Genomic DNA, 18,079 nt, shown 5'->3' with positions numbered 1-18,079 from the left:
CTGGCACATCAGGAATGATTCATTCTGAGCAGAGGAGAGAAACACTAAAATTACTCAGTGACTTTTACTATGTCAAGGACTCAAAGGTTCTTCCAGACAGCAACATCTGCCCTTGTAAACATTTCCAAACTTAAAGTTCTTTGTTTTGGCTAGTCCAGAGTTGGTTGTTTTTTTTTTTTTCCTTTAATGAAATTAAAGAGAAATATCTTAATACTTACTAGGAGAACTATGAAGGAATTTTTTTGCTCTGTAAAATCATTTGGCTAGGCCAGTGTTTAAAGCATCCAAAAGCAACAGCTGGTGGTTTTTCTTTTGAACTATATACTGTCAAATTTGCTGAAATCTCCAGACATCATTTATATAAAAAGGACTGATAGCTTTCAGTACTAATGGAATAGCTTAACACCCCTTGAAATGAGTTGTTTCTATATGTACTGATTCAGGGTGATGACTCATTTCAATTAGAATTACCCATAAAGAAACTTTTATGTACACTGTTTAAACATTTTGCAATGTTTGTCTGACTTCCTGTATTTCAACTTTTAAATTTTCTTAAGGTTTTTTTCCTTGTGTTATGATGCTTTTGATAATGCCTTCTTTTAAATTGAATTTCTTTGGTACATTAGTCTAAGGAGGGTATCTGTGGTATTTATGCTGACATTTTCTGTGTGGTCAAAACTGTCTTTCATGATCATTCTCTGTGGCCCAGTCTTCCCCTGAAAAATCACAACTTTGTTATTTATCACTGCACTCATACACCTGGCAGCTTCTAACACCAGGCTGAGTTAATATCCCCAGCCTCACCAGTGTGTTCGTTTCAGTAAAATCTGAACTTCTGAGGAATGAGGATGAGACACCTGCTCAGTCAGCTTTAACTTTATGCCTTGGTTTTGACAGTAGCTGATGGAATTTTTCTGCATGCACTCCAGTTGTATCCCCTGTGTTTATGATGGCTGCTTGGATTCATTGAGCACTCAGTGGGAGCAGCTTAGCAGGCTGTGATAGCCGTAAGAAGGCTGTGGCCCTGTTTAAGGCAGGAGAATGAGCTCCTTTGTCTGACTTGTCTGTGGGTGATCAAGGGGAGGTGTCTGTGCTGACCTTCATTGATCTACCAGGCTGCCTCGTGTTGCTGGGCTATGCAGGTAATTGGTAGCTGCAGTCCTGGTAGTCCTTAGCTGCAGTGTCAGTGTTCTCTAGGCTTGAGAGCTCTGTGACAAGAGGAGGCTGAACTGCACTGGGCTCATCTTCATTCTCTAGTTTTCCTTGTTGGTACCTGATGTTTTTATGCTATTGTCCCTCTTCCCCCAGGGACATAGGGTTCCTCTAGACTTCATATCATAATTTTGTTTTCTAATATTCTTTATTGTGTATTCTTGTTTGCAGTCTCCTGTATTTAATCTTGTTGCCTGTTTGACAACTTTTTTTTAATCTGGCTAACTCCTGTATGCAGCTGTGCCCGTCACTGGTTGTCTCTTTGGCATTCACATACTTAGATAAAATGATTATATTTATTAGGTCTGTCTATGCCATCATAATGCTACAGAATATTTGCATACCATTGCTGGTAACCAGTAATTTTTTACACTTACATTCAGCAATTTCATATTAATTATATCCTTAGTATGTTTATAATTTACAGGTTTCACACGCCTCTGTTTTGGCTATGGTATAGACTGGGTTTGCCTATCAAAGAAGTTATGGATCCTCATTCTGTGTTAGGAAGTTACTTAGAGAAAGGAATAGATTCAGTCTCCCCTTCATCAGGATCAGAGCAAAAAATATCTGAGCTGCTTAAAGTGGCTAAAAACCAGTATCAGTTGATTCTGTAATGACAAGGATGCTTGTGTTGCTATGAGTCTGAATAGTGGGCTGACATTTGTGGCATATATGACCCATAAATTTTTAAGAATTCGGGCATTAAAAAGTTTCTTGAACCTTGCTACTGTAAGGCCTTGATTCTTAGATGTTCATCCACATCAGGCAATTAGGTGGTTGTACTGCCATTCAGAGGCACCTTGCAAGACAGGCTTGTGGCAAAGCAGCCTTATAGTCTCCCAGCAGGTCGAGGGAGGTGGTCCTGCACTTCTGCTCAGCATTCGTGAGACACATCTGGAGTGCTGTTTCCAGTTATGGGCTCCCCAGGATAAAAGAGACATGGACAAACTGGCATGAGTCCTGTGAAGTACCATGAAGGCAGTTTAAGGACTTGGGTGTATCCGTAGAGGCTGAGCTTTTCAACCTGGAGAAGTTTCAGGGGGATCTTATCAATGTGCATAAATACCCAATGGGAACAGAAGAGAAGATGGAGCCAGGCTCTCCTCAGTGGTGTGCAGTGACAGGACAAGAAGCAGCAGGCACAACCTGAAAATTTTGACATATGAGAAAAAGATTTTTTTGATGTAAGAGTGATCAAACAGTGTCACAGGTTACTCAGAGAAGCTGTTCAGTCTCCATCCTTGATGATACTGAAGTGATGGGATGTGATCCAGGAAAACCTGCTCTACCTAACTGAGCAGGGGCATTGGTCTCTGGAAGCCCCTCCTAATCTAGGTGGTTTTGTGACTCACTAGGCTGGGAAAACTTAAACCATTGACTTGGAAATGTCAGGACTACAAAGTCTATAGGTTTGGGAGGGAGAGAGGGAGTGTGTGTGGCATTTGGTTTTGGTGTGTTGGGTTTTTTTACTATATATAGGTCATTACATATTTATCTGTCTCCAAGAAAGAGACTAGGGGTAAATATGTTGCTCTTTCAAAAAATGTAATATTGCAGGCTTTGTAATTATTTATGTAATTTATTGAGAAAATGCTTTTTGTGTGAAGGAAGTTTTTCACAGACCCTACAGAAATCCCCTGAAATCAGGAGAAGCTTGAAGCCTTGAGAGAAGTGCCCATATCTTTTAGCTGCAAAGTCTCACTTTCTGTCTTTAATAAACAAATGATGTGGTCAGTCCTGAGTTAAATCAAACCCAAATGAATGTTAACTTTTTTTTCTGATGAATGTAAATTTAAAACACAAACAGCCCTACAGGAAAGGATAGGGAAATAACTTTATCAGGGTGTAAAATGAGCTATTTAGATGGCAAGGTATGCCAGAATGATGTAGTGTCTGTGATTGAAAGAGGTAATTTGAAGCTAAGCTTGAATATATAAAAAGGTGGCACTTTTATAACATTCTGGAAAATTGTGCCCTGATTTTCCAGCTAGGCAGTAAAAGTAATAGATGTTTTTGATTAATTTGGCAATAATTTCTCTGCACCTCTATTCCATCTTATGGAATGAAGATACTGCTGTCTAGTGTCACTAGATGAGATGATGTTGTGAAGAAAAATGCATTAATATTTGTAAGTTGCTTAGCTAATTTATCAAGAACCCAGGAGTAAATTAATAATTTTGTATTCAGCACAACATTTGTGAAGTAAATCAGATAGCAGACCATATGCTGAATGGATAGGATAGAAAGAGAGATGTAATAACCACTCCAGAAGTAATTAAAGTATATATAACTTCTGTGTGACAGAAAGGACCAAAGTAAGGTTTGAGGGGGTATCAAATTTAGTGTTATCTTACTTGTTGTTGAAAGACCCAGCTAACCTTATGTGTGTAGTACATACAGTTTAACTATTCTGATGATTTTTTTTTATGCCACGTCTCATTGAAAGACAAATTGTATCATGTTTTTTCATTTTTGAAAGGAGAATTTTTCAAGATATGTTTCTGCATTGATCTTTTGAACTTTAAAGTTGTTCTTTTCCATGTAAGCTGGGTTTATTGTTTTAGTATCTTTTTGAACAGCATTTCTCTTTCAGGCTTAACGTTACTTGCTTTGGTACCACTTACCTCTTCTCAAGTTGTTTTTTAGGTTTGGAAATACTTTTTTTCATGCTAGACAAGATGAGCCTGAAGTCACATTGCTTGAAAAGAGTAACAGCTCCACATCATTGAATTAGTGCATGGGATTGCCTGTTTATGTCCCAATATTACGTGTATGTCAGAACATTTTAAACATAAAATGAAAAACTAAAAAACCAGAACAAAACAAATGAGAAAAAAGAAAGGGAAAAAAAACCATCAGAATTAATTACTGTGATATGAAAACTTGGTTTTATTTTGCAGTCCTTGTGTTTCACACTGAGTAATAGGCCTTCCTGCTGTGTGCTCATGTATTTTTTTTCTGTCTATATCACATTAAGAAATGACTTTGGGAACTTTACAGAGCTAAATGTCTGTTCTTTTGTAGTAATACAAGCTGTTTTGACATGTAAACCACTTGGAAGGGAAGCTGAGCTTTTGTAAGGGAAGAATTCACAATGTAATTTGTAGCATTAATTATTTTTTTTTGAGAGCTGAAATATATTTGAAATACAACTCTCTTTGTATTTTTTAATAGACTTGAGTTGAAATGAAATAAAATGAAACTGTACTGAATTGTCTTATCTTTATAATTTCAGTGGCCGAACTGGAAAAATTCGAGTGCAGTCCCTGAAAATTGGCTTGATGTCTCTTTCTAAGGGCCTTCTGGAAGAGAAGTACAGATGTAAGGAAGAATTTCTTTTACAAAATACTCTATATAATTAAGTCATGTACAATGACAAAGCACCTAGCAAAATTTGTAGTAAAACATTTCTCATTCCTGTTGCAAAGCAGTTTTGTTTTGAATAAGTAAAACAGAAATGCTTTCATTATCACCAGTGACAATGGTTAAAGAAGAATTTATATCTCGACTGGAAAGTATTGCTGTCAGTTCTGAATCATCAGAAGTCACAGTACTGCAGTCCCCAAAAGAAAAGGAGAATATATCTGTGTGGAAGATAGAGAAGTATTATATTTGATTCTGTTCTCTCTTGTATGTGTATATGTTTTGTTTAGGGAAAAATCAAGCAAGTTAGTGCTGGTTGCATTGATTGATATGGTTGATAAAGCAAGGAAATATATCAAAATTCTGCAATTGTATTTAGTGGTCTATGACAAAGTCTATCTAAACTCTGAAAATGGTTTTCCCGTATATGTGCTTTCTGCCAGAATTGCACAATGAAATTTTAAATTATGTTGATTTTAGTAATCTCAGAAGCTTGAGAAATACTGAGTAATATAAAGATATTTCACAAAAATAAATGCAAGAGCAGAAGAGGATTGAGTAACTTTGTGGCAAAAACCCCCTGACAAATACAGAAAAAAAGATGAAGCACTGTATTAGAGCCTTCTAGATGGTGAACATTTACATATTATGCACATAATCTTAAATTTGCTGTTCTTTACAGTAGTTCCTTAACTTATTTTGGAAACACAGGAAAAAAATATAGAGAGACTGAATTTGCTTCATGTACTTTTGGAGCTCTGCAAAAATTTCTGCTTTCCTTAGGAGCATTTTTAGGCAATCTTGTAAACTCAGTTATTAACGTTGAACAAAAGTAGAGGTGTTTTATGCATACATATTTTGACATCTGAATGACACACTGAGACTTTGGGTTTTTTAGTTTCCTTCTGTCGTTTGGTATATACGTGAAGTATTCCATAACTAAAAAAGAGCTTGACAGACATACCTTTGTTCCATAATGACAGTTCAGAAGGTAATCTGCTGTTCTGTGTGAAATAAAAAACTTTCATGAAGTGTAGCAGTTAGGCTGTGAATGATAAACTGATAACCCTAGGAAAAGATGGTTTTAAAAAAAAACTCCAAAACCTGAGAATACTCACATTAAATTGCTATTGGTAATACATTAGTATACAGTTGCCAAATACAGGCACTGAAGCAGAATAAGGAAATTACTTGGTCAACATTGTATTTATGTTGTTGCTTTGTGTTTAGTAGTAAGATTAAAATGGCAGCTGATGGTGGTGGCTACAGATTTTACATCGTTTATATCAGTAAGATGGACTTTTACTCTGAAGGATGCTGTGAGAAGTCCTAAAAAAATTAGTAGAGAATAAGTCTCAGAAAACTTTTGTACCAAGTGATCATAACTTCAACCTGAAATACATCTGAAATTAAAGTAGTTGCTTGTGTTCTCAAAGCAGAGAATTAAGTCAGTTAATGCATCCTTTTTGTTGTTGTAACTCCTGTTCTGATCAGTGTACCAGGCTTTGATATCTGTTAGCTTTATTGTCCTTATGAACCTTAAAATTGTCACAAAAATCTCTTCAAAAGAAATTTTGCTAAAGAAGGAAGTGTGTGTCAGGTACTGTTCTTGGCTCGCGGTGGCTTTGAAGTCAGCATTTTGGGGTCCTCTGGGATGAGCTGTCACAGACTCATCTTTGATATGAGCTCTTTTACTTGTTCTGATTTTTGTCATACCCTACTAATCACCTCTTGTTGAGAGAAATTTTGTCATATCTACTGAGTTTTCAGTCCTTGAGTGAAAATTGTAATTCCGAAGTATTTTCAAGAAAGTCAGTCACTTGGAAGAAAAAGCAGGATTCCCAAACATGGGTACTTAATACCAATTACCTGCCTTCTGATTTTTCCCTTTCTCGGACCAGCTCCTGGCATTTGCTTCTCCTTTTGGCTGTTTCTTCTAAGCATTTCTGAGGCGTTGGCAATCACAGGCTCCTCTAAGAGTGACAGTCATCAGATGGTTGTGGTTAGAGCCCTTAGCAGAGCACAGACTGGGCCTTAAATGCTGTAGCTTTGGAGAGGCATACTCTTCTTAGGGTAGCTGGTGGTAAAATAAGCAAGTTTCTTGTTTTAAAAACTTTTGGATGAGCCTTTCATTCTTTTGTAAAACTCTTGAATGGATCTTTTGCTGCTCAAGTGTTCAGCCTTCCTAGAGACTGTATGTTCATTTCCAGTATAGGTAGGATCTTTTCACTTGACACATTTTTAACAAATGTTTTGGAGAAATTAACAAATGTTAATTAAAAAATGTGAATTTAACAAATGTTTTAGAGAAATTTCTCTGGGTTTTGTTTTTTTTTTTTAATTTACTTAAGCTTCTTTTTAAGATTCTAGACTTCAGGGTTGACATGAAAATGGATCTTTAATTAAAAGTCCCAATGGCTTTAGAGGAAACATTGAAGCCTCAATTAAAGAATGCCTATTCTTGAAAATGTTTAAGACATGCTTAACTTTAAGCACATGCCTGGATGCTCCTGAGAATAAAAATGGATCTGCAAAAGTAATTCAGGAACTGCGAGCTGCTTACATCTATGCTTTAGGGCGAGGAGTCTCAGGCTTCTTTTCTGTTGTTGAGGCCAATATCCAAGTCTGGCTGTAACCATGTTATTCTCTGCTTTCTCTTCTGACCAGGAGGGTCACTTGTGAACTACGTAGGAATGCATTTGTGTGCCCTTCACTCTTACCTGCACTCATTTCTAACACCCAAAGCCGAATCTGGCAGTAGAAACAGAAAAAGACCCATATGGAGTTTTTTACAGTGTCTAGCTTTTGGGTCATGTCATTTAATGTATAAAATCTGTATGATTCGAGATGAGTAAGAAGGGCTACTTGATAAATCTCATCTTCAGTTCAGTTTTCAAGTGATGTACAATGTCCTTGGAATGTGGTGGGGTTTTTTTTTTTTACTGTTATGTTTATGTTGCACATTTTCAAACCATTTGGAACTAAGAAAAAAAAAAAGAAGAATTTAGAATGTGCATTCTGTTTGTGACAATGCAACATAAAATGTGTGTTGTGGACATCTTTTTACTAACTAATTATCATTTTGATAGGAATTTAATAAATGTTTCAATATTTTCAAGTATCCCTTTCTTTATCAGTCATTAAGTTCATTTTTTTCAGGTTGTCCAGCTAAGTTGCAGTTTGAGTCCCACTGGTTGTAATCCTCAAAATACTAGTGTGAAGCTGAATTTATTTGACTGATTTCTCTTTTCCTGGTTTCTGTTTTTTTCATATGACTCAAGTCTGAATAATATTTTCTGTGCTTCCTTAGTCATTCTTCTTTGGTAGAGTCCATTATACAGTTTAACTTTTATATCAACGCATTTTTTGTTGAAACTCCTTTAGTGTGTATGTACATGTTAACAGACTCCATCTGAAAGAGTTTGGGCTTTTGAGCTTGCTGGTGGGTGATGTAGAGAGTCCCCTTTCCCACTGTGGTGAATAGGGTGTCTGGGCGCTCCCTGTCAGAGCTAAACCAGGCTCTCCTCCATCTGCCGCTTGAGAGTGGCTCTTGCCGTGCCTCCCTTGCCAGGGAATAGCTCATGGGTTATTGGAAGTAGGTAGGCCAGATAGCATGAGTATTCTCAACTTTCCATGCCTTCAGTTTAGGAGCTCTCCTGCTGTGTGTCGCATTGAAGGCATTGAGGTGTTTGGAAAAGAGGATACCATCCGTGGACTCCCTTACACCTGGACAGTCTTTGGTTGTGGCACAGCTGCCAGTGTTAAGAAACAAATAAATTGGAGGAGTTTGAGCTCTTCAAGGGTGTTTGCTACTTTTCTCCTAGCTACTGGGCCTACTCCCTCTTCAGCCACATCATTTTCCTCTATTTACCAACTCCACACCCAACTGAAGTTTTAGGGTTTAGGAAGTTACTTCATCTGCCTCCCAGCTCCAGCAGTTTGTGAATTGTTCTTCTCTTATGGCCTGTTTCCGCTGCAGACTGATGCAAACAGAAAGAATAAGACTAGGTTTTCTTTTTTCCTTTTTTTTTTTTTAAACTATCTGTTTTTTCAAACTGACTCTTAGAAACTGAAAAACTGTCCCATCCTCAGCTGAAGAAGATAGCCAGGATCTGGGATTGCCAAGAGGAGCCTGAAGCTCTGCAGTATTAATTCTATCACTGCTGTTGTCTGTGCATTTTTTTTTCTCAACACTAAGTGGCCAAGATGCTGTAGCTGCTGTTTGGCTAGGCAAGAAAGGGGTGAGAAAAATACAATAAAATGTAAGAATTAGTTAAATCATCTTGATTTTTATCTTTTGAAGATCCTTTCCTCTACTTCCAGAGAGGAAAAAAAAGTGTGCCCAGACTGTCTGAAGCACACTGACAAAGCTTGACACTTGCTCCAAATACAGGGCAAAACAATTTACACCATGCAGTAAGAGTTACTCTTGAGTGTTTCTGAGCAAAGGTTGTGTTTTTCTCAATCAGAAGTGTAGTCAGACTGAATTTTCAAATTTCATTTATTTCTAATTTATTAATGGTTCTTCTGATGGGAAACATGAAAAAGTAGGGTCATAATTTAAATGAATTCTTTTTCTTTAAAGATTATTTAGAGCTTTAATCCAAGCCAGCCATTGAGTGCAAAAACAGATTTTAGAAACCAGCTGGAATGAACAGAAGAATTTGATTCCATTTCTTCTGTAACCTATCACAGAATTTTAAAATATTTCTTGGATAAACTCAGCATTTAAGATGTTTTCAGGAAAGATTAATCTTTCAATTAAATGATAATGTACACAGCTACAGAGTTCATAAATCAAAATTATTGGCAGAAACATTAAAATTTTTAGCTGAGCATTTTAACAATTAAAATTGTCCAATCAAAGAAACATGCTAAGAAAGCACTTGAGAAATAGTAACTCTACTGCTGACAGGCCTCTTAACTCAGTGCTTTACTGTGAGTGTAGGTACAAGCAGTATCTTCCTTCCCAGTGCCTGTATCTGGAAAAATTTTCTCTATCCCTTTCAGCAACAATTTTTTCTGTCGTTACAGTCATCCTGGTTCATCCATTTATACTGCAGGGCTTGACACCTACCTAAGGAAAATGGAATCAGTGAAGGAAAAGTACATGGAAGCAGACATGGTTATCCAGGAAGAAAATGTGATTATTGTTAAGGTCAAATTGTCCTTCTGGCTGCTGCTCTCGTTTTAAGCTATCTCACATGGCCAGTTGTGACTTGTGGTAACTTCCAGTCTCAGTTCAGAGTAATCGTGCTTCTGTCCCCAACCACCTGAAGCATGACATAGTTTTTTAGCATAAGATGTGGATTTCTGAAATATTATTTCATTCTTCATGCAATTGTAGAGTAGTTTGGTTCCGGGCTTTAAAAGATCATCTAGACCAACCCCCCTTGCAATGAGCAGGGTCATTATCAGCTGGATCCGGTTGCTCAGGGCCCTGTCCAATCTGGCCTTGAATGTTTCCAGGGGTAGAACATCTACCACCTCTCTGGGAAACTTGTTCTAGTGTCTTGCTACCCTAATTGTAAAAAATTTCTTTCTTAATATCTTGTCTAAACTAGCCTTCTTTTATTTTAAAACCATTACTACACGTCCTCTTTGAGTATTGAAAAGCCGCAGTAAGGTCTCTCTGTAGACTTCAGGCTGAACAACCCCAACTCTCTTAGCCTTTCTTCAGAGGAATGGAACATCTCTCCTATGTTGAGTTTTTTGGCCTTCCTCTGAGTCTGCTCTAACAGCTCCTTGTCTTTTCTGTGCTGGGGACCCCAGAGCTGGAGTCAATACTCCAGGTAGGTAGAGTCTCACAAGAGCAGAGTGTGCAGAATCACCTCCCTCAATCTGCTGGCCATGCTGCTTCTGATGCAGCCCAGGATACAGTTGACTTTCTGGGCTGCAAGTGCACCTTGTCAGCACATGTCCAGCTTTTAATCTACCAGCACCCCCAGGTCCTTCTCCACAGGGCTGCTCTCAGTCCCTTCATCCCCCAGCCTGAATTGATATGGAGGTTACCCTAACCCAGGTGCAGCACCTTGCACTTGAACTTGTTGAACCCCACAAGGTTCCCAGGGGCCCACTTCTCAAGCTTGTCCAGGTGTGGGTGGTATCCCGTTCTCCAGGTGTGTCAGCTGCAGCACTTGGCTTACTGTCACTTACAGACCTGCTGCGGGGGCACTCGATCCCTTCTTCTGTGTAATTAATGAAGATATTAAATAACACTGGTCCCAATATGGACCCTTGGGGGACATCACTTGCCACTAATGTCCATTGGGACTCTGAGCTGTTGACCACTACCCTCTGGATGTGGCCATCCAACCCATCTAACAGTCCACCCATCAAATCTATTTCTCTTGAATTTAGAGAGAAGGATGCTGTGGGGTACTGTGTCAAAAGCCGTACAGAAGTCTAGAGAGATGACGTCCATAGCCATTGCCTTGTCCACTAATGTAGTCACTCTGTCATAGAAGGGTCACTAGGTTTGTCAGGCATGACTTTTTGCTGGTGATGCTGTGCTGCCTCAAATCACCTTCCTGTCCACTATGTGCCATAAAAAGCCATAAAGTTTCATTTATTTGGCCTTATTTTTCTCATTTGTATGGTTATGAATCAAGATTAGATGAAGGTAAACCCTTGTAAATAGGACAGTGGCCATTTGTAACCATAACAATAATACAGAAAGTAAAAGCTTGAGCTGCAGCATTACTGAAGGAAAGGAGGTGTACATGGAAATGGAATGAGATGGTGTCTTTTGTTGGTGTTTCAGATCTCTTCAAGGAAGTGGCAGGCCCTACAGAAATGTGTGACCAGAGGCAGCTGGGCCTTCTGCTTCACGATGCTATCCAGATCCCACGGCAGCTTGGGGAAGTGGCAGCCTTCGGTGGCAGCAACATTGAACCCAGTGTGCGCAGCTGCTTCCAACAGGTAAGATAAAGACCTTCATGTGAAGAACAAAACAAAACCAAACCCTCTCTGAAGTCTACAGATTCACTTTTACATGATGATGTAAAAAGAAGAGAGGAATATAAAAACATCCACTGAGTTTTGAACAGAAATCAATACGCTCCTGCAACTAAGTATGGGAAATTAATGTGAAAATGCTGATGTAAAAGATGGTTTACAGTTTAGGATAGGATCAAACAAATTATGTTTAGCCAAAAGAATTTATAAATCTTCATGATTCTGACAGTGTTTGCTGCTCTAAAAGCTGTTAAAAAATTTTGTAGCAGCCAATTATCCTGCTTTGCATTGTTCAAAGCAACCTGATACTGTGAGAACAACGTGCTTTTCCATGCTGGAACAAGACATGATCTCAACAGAACAAGCAAATTATGTTGGTAGTAATTTTTGACCTTGTGCACCAGGAAATTATTTAGCATTACGTTACTGACAAAAGACCTTGCAGTTGCATGAAACTTCAAGCGTAGTCATTTTTATATTGCGAGCCTTTATGCAACAGATCAGAACATGGAATAAAACTCTTGCAGCCTGCTGTGCAGCTCCACACTACATGCAGGGGGTTAATGAGGCTGCAAGGAGTGGCTGTCTGTTTAAAGAAGATGAGAATTAAAACCAGGATGTTGTAATGGAACACAATTAGCTCTGACTTTTTCAAGGATGCCTAAGGCTCCAACTGTTAGCTAGTGATAGCTATACTGCTTCAGTGCATTATTTTTGTGAAAGCAGCTGATTTGAGCATTGTCAGAAGTTGTATTTGGATTAAAAATACACCATGGCTTATACAAAATTACTAACTTGAATATTTCTGATTTCATTGAGTTGAACTTTAAAGATTTTAGTGAACTTTGAGAGTATTTTCTTTTGCCATTCTTTCATAGAGATTTCTACATTTTCGTCCAGTGCTTTGAAACATTAGATTCATTTCTGGATTCAGGCAGTTAGAATTGGAAGAGTGTTTGTCCAGGTCATAAATAATTTGGTAGATACTTATGGAAGTTGGTTTGACTGATTAACCATGTAAAGCTTCCCCCGATGTTTTAACATTGCTGCTTCAGACAGTAAGGGATGGTGCTTGACATATCTGTCACTGGCCTTGAGTGGTTTGAGTCATACTGAAATAAATCATTCATTTAGACTTTCTGTGTGACAGAGGAATGATCTTTATGGCCCTCAAGGATCTGCCCCATCTCCCATGCTGTTCAATTATGGGTAGGGGGTACCAGCAAGTTAGTGTTTAAATACTTGATGTGTTATTACAATTATATTTATAATGAGGCTGCATCCCTCATCTCACGTGAATAGTTCAAGTTCAGTCCTTGGTCATTAGGAGAGCATAGAGAAAATGTGCAGCTGCATGTCAGTTATCTTAGTCCAGTGAAAACAAGTATTTTGTTAGTGAGGAAGAAACACTCTTCTTTTTTTTTTCATGCTTCTCCCTCTTACTGCCAGAAATGAACTTGGACCATGAGTAGGTTAAGACACCTAGCATTGCTTTCCATTATGTGTTACCATTTAAGAATAACTTTCATTTTAAGCTTTATTTTATTGCCTCTATTGAGGTCAGAAATATGACCTTTGTTGTTATTGCTGACAAAGTTGATGAATATAATACCTTTACAGCTAGGCTCCTGTGGTGGTTACAGCTTAAAGAGGATATGGAAGTGTGTTTGTTTGCTTCTTAAAACAATCATGTTAATATATTAGCTCTGCTATATTCTTGAAGTGATTGCCTATAAATGGCAGATTCCTTTCTTGTTCTTTATTTGCCTGTTTATTTGTTTGTTGTGTGTGTGTGTTATGCTTAACATGCTAACTAGAAAAAGCACTGTGGGCTTAGAACACAATAAAAAAATGACAAGTCTTGGGGCAATCAGTACACACCTGCAAGCACTACTGACTTTTAGCATTTTGTCATCAGTCTTAACTCAGAAGACAACCATGTCTTCAGTATGTCTGAACTGCAGAATGTGCTTCCCTTTCATGCTCATACTTATTTTTCAAGTCCTTTCAGTTGAAAGATGGCTTTACTATGCACTCTGTTACTTCTTTACTATGTCCTCCATCTTTGTTACTATCTGTCTACTCTATCACAGCTGTTTAGCCTTCTGAAGTGTTACTGACTTGTTTTCTTTTTTTTTCATTTTAAATGAGGTTATTCTTGTATCCTGTAAGTGGTTTTGGATTAACCTGTCAGGGAAAGAATTCAAAACCTGTCAGGGAAAGAATTCATGCAGGCTGTTGGAGTTTTTTTTTCCATAGAATTCTAAGGAAAATCTACTTGTGGGTGTCTGTTGTTTTGGTTTTTTTTAATTTTGATGTGGGTTTTTTTCTCTCCACAGAACCACAATAAGCCAGAAATAACTGTAAAGCAATTTATAGACTGGATGCGCTTAGAACCACAGTCTATGGTGTGGTTACCAGTTCTACACCGTGTGGCAGCTGCAGAAACAGCAAAACATCAGGCCAAGTGCAACATCTGTAAGGAGTGTCCAATTGTTGGATTTAGGTAAGAGGAGAGGTGTTAGGTGCAATGTTTCTCTGAAAATATCCACATTTTTAAGTCTTCTAACAAGTGAAGTTCCTGCTGTCTGTTTTTCCACTGTTTTCCTTCTTTAACATGGGATCTGTGTGGTGAGGCCACAGTGTGGCCTGAGCCAGTGCAGTTCTGGCTCATGCAGTGCTGCTGTTAGACACCCAGTGGTCTTGTGGGTGATAGAGGTACAGGGTAGGCTGTCATCAGGTGTCTCTGGATTGGTGGATCCAAGAGACAGCAGATGAAGTAGAAATGCAGCCCATGTGTTCTGTAAGCATAAAATCAAAAGGAGGTGATCAGTAAGAAGAAATGTGGACTGTCTGTCTGCTCTCCTGCATAAGGCTTGGGAAACTAACTTATGCCAGGCAGTATAAAACACCCTTCAACATCAGTCTTCCCCTGCTTAAACCAAACACTGGTATGTTGCTGTGATGAGACTTGCAAAGTCCCTATGTCCCTGAACATAATCTAACTTTTGTCTTTTCAAAGAAAGATGTGAATTCTAAAAGAAAAGATTACATGGGGAATATTCTCCATGTTAATCTCCTAAACTGTAGTTGGTACCCTTCAGTAAGTAGTTACGACTAACATGCATTTGTGCATTGATTGCTCCTGTGTATAAAGCAACCCCCACCCCCAAAATCTACAGTAGTACAGCTAGAGCTGTAAGCATAACTGGCTTTTTCCTCTACTGTGGCCATGGAGTCTAATGTATTATCTAGGAAAAATATAAAGCAGTCTATCATGTAAGGGCTTCTAAGATTTTTCTTTAGATATCTAGGCAGAGGAGTAATTTTCATTCACTGTGCTTTCTGTTCTCCATGTTTCTATTATTTTAAAGGATAATAGTATGAATCCTGAGGTCAGATTCATCTTGCCTAGTTGTAGGAATGCTGGCTTTAGTCGATCTTACAGGATTGAGCTAGCAACCCTCTTTTTATTTTTTTTTATTATAAATATAGGTATTTCAGTATTTGCAAAAGTAATAAATCTGATCAAACTTTGTTGCCTGTCTTAAGAGGAGATGAAATTCTCTTAAGTGTTCCCTTTATTATTGTTTGAGGAAGCATAGGGTAAGAAAGCTCTAGCTCAGCTGTGTTATAGTTGTCTATGTGTAGGAGGGCAGAGAGATAGAAAAAAGACAAAGACTTATTTAGAATGGGTCATTCTAAGTAACTTCTACTATGAAGTTAGAGATCTGCAACAACAAAACATCTTGCATCCCAGCAGAAGGTAAATGTGGCCATTTAATGCACAGGCTCTGAGAAAAGATTATAAACAAGTTGGATCAGCATCTTTTAAAGTGAACCTTTACATTTATAGACACATATTCTCTTGCAAAACAAAACATAAAACTCAACAGGGGAAAAGTGTAGATGGGTACTGAAAACTGTTCTTAGGAAGCAATTTAATTTAAACTTGTAACTATTCAGTAGCTATTCAATTTGGTTCAGTTAGCTCATTTTAGTTGCATACAAATGATATTACCTCATCCAGTCAGAACAGCCACAGCATAGAAACAGTGGGTGGAATCTGGAATTGAATTGTTGCTTTAGTCTAAATAAATCACACTCCTGGTGATTACATTTAGTACAAGGGATACTGTAGATGTTTGTTACCCTATTTATACATACACTCTCTTAAAAAAAGACCAAAATTAAACAAATCATTGTGTATTTTAACTGAGTTTTAGATTATTCTTACAATTCACAAATTCTCGAGAATTTAATTTTCTGAGATGTGTGTAGGATTTCTGAGCATCAAAACGATTTACAAACATTAAATATAACTGTTCAGTATAAAAACAAAAATAAACCAGTCTGGTTCATGAAAGTTTTTTTGAGATATCATCTGAATAGTAAATAGAGGAAAAGAAAAACTAAAGCAATATAGCTTAAAGTCAATAAAAACTTAAAAATTATAAATTCTTCCCAGTTCATCTATGAAGTTGATGCCTGTAGGATTTTCTGCATCAAAGCGACTTGGGCAGCAGGGGATTGACAATGGCTCTATATTGATATGTAGACAGGAACTTTTAAATACTCAGTGAGGTATGTAGTGTAGGAAGGTTCTGGGAAGTGGGCTAAGAGGGCTGCAGGTTTCCTGTGTCCCCTGCAGCTGCTGCAATGGCACTGGTGTCCCTGGGCCTGCAGCTGTGATGAGCGTTGGCTGTGCCACATCCTGGTTGTGCACACCCACACACTTCAAAATTCTCTCTGAGCTTATCCCAACAAACTCACTGTGTCCTTGTGTTGCTGCTGCTGAAAAGCAGGTGACACCATTTCAGAGAGTAATTTTCTTTGTGAGGCTTAATTAGAAGTAAACTTTGGAATCTCTGATCGCTTGGTTTAATGTCCCCACAGGTACCGGAGCTTAAAACATTTCAACTATGATGTCTGCCAGAGCTGTTTCTTTTCTGGCCGTACAGCAAAGGGGCATAAATTGCATTATCCAATGGTGGAATATTGTATACCTGTGAGTACCAATTTACTCAGTGTTTCTAATGGATAACAACCCATATTTTAGGTCTAAATTTTTTTTCATAGTCTTTGTTACCTAGCCAGGATTTCTTTTTCATATGTTTAATATGGCTTGTCTTCCTACCTTTCTCTTTGGAAGGCATCAGGAACTTTGCAGGGTTTGCTGATTTTTTGTGGGTACCATTTGGATTCTATAGAAATGGGTAGCAGTACCCACCTCTGAGAGAACTTAAACTTCTCTTCTGATTGGTAAAACAAAGCTTGAATATTAAATGTATCCACTGTTCTTGTATACTTAGATATATACACACACTGTAAGGGTAAGAACATATCAGAGAAAAAGGACTCACTTTACTATTGCTATACCATGGTAAAGAATATTTAATATTCTAGTAATGCACGTTAATATTTTTAGGGGGGTGCGATCTTTGGTTTTGGGTCCAGCATTTTGGTTGCTTCTTTAAAGTGTGACTAGAAATAGGTTGTGTTTCATTCTGCTGCATAATTACTGTTTACTGGGATATATAAAAGTTGGTGTGCTGCTGGAAAAAAATAAATAGAATTGATAGTTTCTAACCAGAAATGGTGTGAGATGTTTACCGGCAGTAGCTAACAAAAAATAATTTTTTAACACAGTATTTTCCTAATGATATTTCAAACACAATTTTCTAAGGGGATTCCTAGGAGTCTGTCTTAAGTGAAGGAGTGGCTGTGTTGCAACATGCAAATACCACTCTCACTTCTTTTATCAGGTAGTTGTTTACATTCAAGAATTTTAACTCAGGAATAAATTAATAGGATTATTGGTATGTACTCTATACAACACTTGTGAGAGGTTTGTATGCTCAGAAAAATTCAGACCAGAGTGTAACTAGAGCTGATTGAATAGAGTTATTTCAATTTTCAATAGTGTTACAAGATTCTGTGGGTTCTTATGGTAGCAAAAATTCATTGAGTTATTTGACTCCTTTGCTGTAGTTGTTGGACTCACTGCCTGTTTTTTTCCTCTCTCTTTCGTCTGGTGTTTCTCCTGTAATGGGATTCAAATTCTATTAAGTAGTGTTTTTACTTCATTGTTGTCAGAAAAAAACATGAATTATGGTAATGTATTTTCATTAGTTCTATAACCAAATGTTAGGATTTTATTGATAATTTGGCATGTCAGGGTATACTCTGAAGAATATTTTTTAAATAGACTTGTTTTTTTTAGCTGGTTTTAATGTTTATTATATTTTTTCACATGAGTGTTCCTAACCTCAGGATCTGGAGGTCTATGATTAGACATCATTAAAAATTCACACTTTTTTCTCCTTATAAACCTCATCTTTAGTGGAACAGAAATGTTCTTTGGTACTGCCTGTAATATGCAGAAAATTCAGAAACTGAGGTGTAAGGAGTGTTGAAATACATAATGCTGCTGGTCTGCAGGATAAGATATCCTTCCTGTTGAGTTAGTCAAATACAGATTGCATCTGGTATGGGGTATTGTACTTTCCCTAGAACAGGATGGTATATTTCTGATGAATTCCAG

General features: G+C 37.7%; 1 protein-coding gene across 8 annotated transcripts in view; it reads left to right on the top strand.

Annotated features, from left to right (window-relative positions):
* Nucleotides 1-18,079, top strand: part of UTRN (utrophin) — a 359,524-nt gene that overhangs the window by 307,978 nt on the left and 33,467 nt on the right. For all 8 annotated transcript variants that reach the window (XM_069010451.1, XM_069010452.1, XM_069010449.1 and 5 more), the window contains 4 exons: nt 4,451-4,536; nt 11,342-11,499; nt 13,875-14,041; nt 16,432-16,543. In XM_069010451.1, coding sequence (XP_068866552.1) covers nt 4,451-4,536; nt 11,342-11,499; nt 13,875-14,041; nt 16,432-16,543 — 523 coding nt within the window. The remainder of the gene's footprint in view (nt 1-4,450; nt 4,537-11,341; nt 11,500-13,874; nt 14,042-16,431; nt 16,544-18,079) is intronic.

The sequence above is a fragment of the Aphelocoma coerulescens genome, chromosome 3, assembly GCF_041296385.1.
Source record: "Aphelocoma coerulescens isolate FSJ_1873_10779 chromosome 3, UR_Acoe_1.0, whole genome shotgun sequence".
NCBI classification, from domain to species: Eukaryota; Metazoa; Chordata; class Aves; order Passeriformes; family Corvidae; genus Aphelocoma; species Aphelocoma coerulescens.
This window is presented reverse-complemented; position numbering and strand designations above follow the sequence as displayed.